At 35.8% G+C, this 6,002-nt stretch overlaps 1 protein-coding gene across 1 annotated transcript; it reads left to right on the forward strand.

The window, feature by feature from the left end:
• Positions 1-230: 230 nt before the first annotated feature.
• On the forward strand, positions 231-5,569 carry LOC311281366 (C-signal). Its single transcript, XM_084394204.1, has 3 exons — positions 231-610; positions 714-891; positions 4,948-5,569. The coding sequence occupies exons 1-3, from the start codon at positions 287-289 to the stop codon at positions 5,232-5,234; spliced, it is 789 nt and encodes a 262-aa protein (XP_084250330.1). The 5' UTR covers positions 231-286; the 3' UTR covers positions 5,235-5,569.
• The last annotated feature ends 433 nt before the right edge of the window (positions 5,570-6,002 follow it).

Below are 6,002 nucleotides of genomic sequence, written 5' to 3' on the forward strand. Positions count from 1 at the left end.
TTAGTCGTACATTTTAAATATAGCCTATATCCTACATAAAATACAATGTGATTTTTATAGGCCTAGCTACTACAATCATAATTGACAAACTAGATGTAGGCCTAATCTTTGTAGCCTACTACCTAAAAAAAAAAAAAAAACAGAATTGAAATTACTCCCAACATCTAGTACGGAAACACGCACGATAATACAAGTTACAAAACTAGTTTGTTGTGTAAGCGTCCTTCTGCCGCCCATAGAGGGCAGTCAATACAAATTCACGTGCGTCTGATTTTCGTGAGGAGTCATGGCTGCTGTGGCGCTTGTGCAGGGAGCAAGCAGAGGTCTAGGTTTAGACTTCTGCAGATATCTACTCTTAAACAAATCTCCAGCTGCCATTATCGCGACATGCAGAAATCCAGACGCCGCACAACATCTGACAGAGCTGAGCGCGCAGCACGCGGGCAGGATGACTGTACTGAAACTGGATGTCAACAGGGAAGATGACATCAAAAGAGCAGCTGAAAGTGTCAAATCTACCTTTGGGAAAGTGGATTTGATCATTAATTCTTCAGCTATGCTTCATCCATCCGGTAAAGGAGAAACAAGTTTACGGGACGTGTCCGCTCAGGTGACCAAAGGACCTTTTAATCAGTATTGAAATAATAGGCTATGTTGTGGGGCATATTCAAATGTTGTGGACATGTTAAAGGACATGTTTTTTTTTTTTACAGGGAACCATTTCCACTTTGGTCACTAATACGGTGGGTCCTCTAGTGATGGCCAAATATTTTGTCCCCTTGCTTCAGAAGGGAACAGGGGCGTTTGGCCAGCAGCCCCCAAAGAAAGAGAAACAGCACAGTGGCATCATTGTGAACATGACTGCTAGAGTGGGATCTATAGGAGACAATGGTTTGTATCCATATGCAAAACAGTTCAAGTGCAAGTTTTTCTTTATTAGGTTTACAGGTGCGTATCCTAAATAAATAGCCTAATTGTGTGATATTATAAATATCAATTAAAGTCAGTAATATTTTTTTTCAAACGTGTTATTTGTGTCACGTCTGTATTTGATTGGTATGTGCCACCGAATGTTTTGTAATACCAGTGCTACGTTATGTTGTTTATCTCGCAAAGTCACAAACTGCCCATTCTAGGAAAGACACGAAATAAATCTATCATGGGTTACTACCATAGACTGTAAAAAAAGATGTCACTATGAATAAAGCATTAACAGTCGCGCCCGTTACTGTAAAACTTTATTTTTGCGTGATGCTGCACAGACGCACGCCAGTAGGTGTCAGTATAAGTGAGTGTAACACTGGCCAGCGCAAGATTCTCATCTGTGGCTTTCAAGTCCTTCCAAAAAGTGTATTAAAAAAAATAATTAGTTAGGCTAAGGATTACATACCGAGCTACTAGCAATCTTCTTTATTTACAAGTGCAAAAAAGTGCTCAGTGCATTTAAAAAATTCAACAAATGTTTCGGTCACGCAGGACCTTCCTCAGTACTACCTTTAATATTTAAAAAATAATTTTATGGAATTATTCAATAAGCTAAATATAATCCATTTTTGCTGTACAAATTAAGTATGTGCATATGTTGTATAATCTACATTATATTCAGGCAGCTGCAGGTGCCACTACTGGAGGTGCCACAACAAAAAGAGACATGTCAGTTTTAGTGACACAGGCCAACTGGCACATGCCAGTGGATATTGTGATACGTGTGATGTGCCAATGGATTGCGTCATGTGCCACTTGCGTAGCAATTTGCTTTATGCTGTCAAACATGATTTATTACATCGCTGAGTTAATGTGTACATCATTATTATTCATAATTCGATACAATTATTTTTGAAATTTTAATACGTTATTCGTAGTGACCCATGATAGATTTATTTCGTGTCTTTTCTAGAATGGGCAGTTTGTGACTTTGCGAGATAAACAACATAAAGTACCACTGGTATTACAAAACATTCGGTGGCACATACCAATAAAACACAGACGTGACACAAATAATACGTTTGAAAAAATATTACTGACTTTAATGCGTTTAACTGATATTTAAAAATATCACAAAATTAAGTTAAAAGTTTATTGCCATTTGCACAGGTACGTTTCAGTACAGGTACATTGGAATTCTTGTGCGTGTCTCTGAGTCAGGTTCTAAATTAAAAAGAATATATGCATATATATATATACTAGGGCTGTCAATCGATTAACATTTTTAATCGATTAATCGCATGATTGTCATGAGTTAACTCGTGATTAATCGCACATTTTTTTATTTGTTCTAAATGTACCTTAAATGAATACTTTTCAAGTTTGTAATACTCTAATCAACGTGGGCATGGATAAATATGGATGCTTTATGCAAATGTATGTTTATTATTGAAACCATAGTCAACATAGAGCATGAAGACGAGACATGTTTCAAAGTTCAAAGAACTTGTTCATGTCTATTAGACACATGTAGAAAGAACAAAGAAATACCAGGTTCCCATTACTTCTCTTTCTTTGCACTGAGCAATTAACACAAACATGTTTAGATTTTTGCATGACAGGGCAGCTCTTCTGAAAATGCTAAATGTACATTTATTATTTATTATTAGGCTACATTATAGTTTGTCTCTCTCTGTGCCCATTTTGATGAAGCTAAATTCTCAATAAAACTGTTTTCATTGGTATATTTTACTGTTTCTGTTGTCAAACAACGGAATGAATATGAAATGGTGACTGAAACGCGACCCATTAAGACATAACCAGCTCTCCCTTCCAAGACGTTAATCTGCACAAAAATCCTGATAATCGAGCCGTCGTCTGATGAAATCAAATACACATAAGATAAACACAATATCTGTTTTGCGATTTCGGCTATACTTGCATGTAAAATTAGAGAAGCAACATCATATCTGTGTTTAACTGAATTAAAGCGCTGCTCCTCTCTCCAGCGCGAGACGCAGAGAGAGAGCGAGAGAGAGAGAGGCGCGCGCGCGTGCTGGGAGAGCATGCAGTAGCCTACCGGCGGTACCGGTAGATTCTCAGAAACTAAATAAGGTTTGGGCGCTTTGTTGAAGGGAAAAAAATCGCTAAATGGGTCTGCAATGTCGCTAAGTTGGCAACACTGTGTATCTCCATTTCTCCAACTAGGTTTTGGGCCACGGGTCAAACAGAAAATACGCGCTGCGTTAATCGAGCGTCAAAAAAAATAGTGCCGTTAATATGATTTTGCGTTACCGCGTTATTAACGCGCTAACTTTGACAGCCCTAATATATACATATAAATACACATACATACACACATACATACATATACATATATATATATATATATATATATATATACACATACATACACATACATATATACATATACATATACATATATATATATATATATATATATATATATATATATATATATACACATACATATATACACATATTAGACCAATTAGGCTATTTATTTAGGATTTTGTGTCACAATTACGTCAGTATAGGTGCTCGATTCATCTGTCAGTCACTACTGGAGGTGTCACAACAACACCTGAGGTGTCAGTCAGGTGTCATGTCAGTGTCAGTGCGTCACGATGATGCCAATACGCATAGCGACATGTGCCATTGGCTTCTGTGCGTCAGATGCCATGTCACTTAATGTTAACACTGCTACCGGAGAGAAAGTAATCCACAGTACAAAAATAAAAGTACACATATGGATTTAAATTTTCTAGGAGCCCTGAAGACCTTGGCTGAATCCGAAATCGCCCCCTATACCCATAAAATAGAGCATTACTTGAGGGGACAGCAATTTGTAGTGGTGTCCGAAACCATAGTGGATGTTATTGAGTGCACTCATTCAATCAGAGGGATATAAATCTTGTGAGGTGTCATAAAAAAAACAGTAAAATATAATGACAAAATAATAATATAAATTCACACATAATAATTTTAAAGGGATAGTTCACTCCAAAATAAAAATTCAGTCATAATTTACTCACCCTTAAGTTGTTCCAAACCTTTATTAATTACTTTGTTCTGCTTAACACAAAAGAAGATATTTTAGTATAATATTATGGAAGTCAATGGTGCCCCACAGCTTTTTAGTTACAAATATGTTTCTTTTATTACAGTCTATGGTCTTTGCATGACACTTGCAGTGTTTACCGAGCTTTGATGATGGATGATCTGAAAATAAGTTGACTATTAAAAAGAAAAGCCTAATATCAGTTTACCAAAAACATAAATGAAATATGAAATTTGTTACAGTTATTATTTTGAAATAAATGTAAAAATTCTTAAAAAGCACTTGATGAGAAACTTAAAAAGCAACTTGATGAGGAAATATATTTAGTTTTGATAAATATGACATTAATTACACTGTTAATGTAAAAATACAAAATAGAATTGGACTGGTTGTTTTTGTTTACTTGATAGTATAAGTAATGCTTATTTAACCTGTTTAAATGTTTGTTTGTTTGTTTGTTTGTTTTTTACATTAATTTACCTCCTTTGCCTCCTCAATTCAGAACACAACTGCATGAGCTTCAGATCAATAACTTCATGAAAAAATTACGCTGTCAAAAATCTGATGAAAATTGATGATTTGAAAAGTTACCTGTACTTGAGCTTAAGTTTATTCTACCAATTACCTGATTAGGCCCTTCAAATATGATAATAATGAAACAAATGTTACATTTGTCTTATTTTTTAAGAAACTCATGCACACATTTTCCACAATGTTTTCTATCCTCATTTAAGTCTGTTTCTCAAAATAAAACAGAACTTGAATATGATGTTGCATTTTAGAGCAAGGCCTAAATTATTTACTCCTACTAACATATAATTATAGCTACATGCTAGAAGTGACTTCAGATGAAATTAACTAGAGTTATTTACAGCCACATCTGGACTATTTCTTAACAGCCTGAAGCTTACCACTCTGTTGGTTTATATTTCTGTCTACAGTTCTTGGAGGCTGGTACAGCTATAGGATGTCTAAAGCTGCCTTAAACATGGCCACCAGAAACCTGTCCATTGAGCTGGGTCGAGGGCGATCTAAAATTGTGTGTGTATCCCTGCATCCTGGAACCGTGAATACGGATTTGTCTCGGCCCTACCATCGAAACGTACCCAAGGACAAGCTGTTCAGCACAGAATACTCTGTCCAATGCCTTATGAACATAATAGACAATCTAAACATTGACAAAACAGGGAAAGCCTATGCATGGGACAGCAATGAAATACCTTGGTAAACAGTCACGTCGAAAACAACAGCGTTGTGTCTACCTCATTTTAAAATAAGGTGTATAACAAAATAATGCTGAAACAAATAACCAGGCAATGTAAATCTAGCACGGAAAATAAATGTTTGCATATTAATAAAACAGACTGTTGGTTTTTTTAGAGAGCCACACATGCATTCCAGGAAGACTAACGGATGTCACAGCAGATAAAAAGAGCTTATCACAAATTTCACAATATAAAACATCACAAGAATCCACTTGTATTTTTATGTTTGTGATATAACAGTATCGATTTTTACCGTTAGCTTAGATCAAATGTTTAATAAATTACATTTTTAAACATGTTTGGTGTTTTCTTCATTTCTGAATTCTTTTGTTTGGATCCAAGAAAACATTGATGTTTGTGTTGCCTTATAGAAGTATTCAGTTTTCCTCATTACATTTTGTCAAAGATGTCCAGTTCTTTAGTATCTTTCCAAGTAGTTGTTGAGGTCACTGGTGTCACATTAACAGCAGTTTCCTAAATGATTTGGCTCCTCTCAGTCTTGTAGCTATTTTGGCATGTAAAAAGGACCACGCACTGTACTTTCCAGAAAATGTTCACAGTGAGTGAAATCACATTTGATGGTGCAATTGTTCCGCTGTTCTAAAGCTAACTGAACTGACCAAAGTCAGTTAGCACTGTGGTGTGTGGAGACTTAAAATTGACTTATTTTGTCTCTGGTTATTGCGGTATTTACTGGTCTCTGCCACTCGGTCAACTGTCTTTTACTCTTC

This window comes from Rutilus rutilus (genome assembly GCF_951802725.1).
Source record: "Rutilus rutilus genome assembly, chromosome: 21".
Classification (NCBI taxonomy): Eukaryota; Metazoa; Chordata; class Actinopteri; order Cypriniformes; family Leuciscidae; genus Rutilus; species Rutilus rutilus.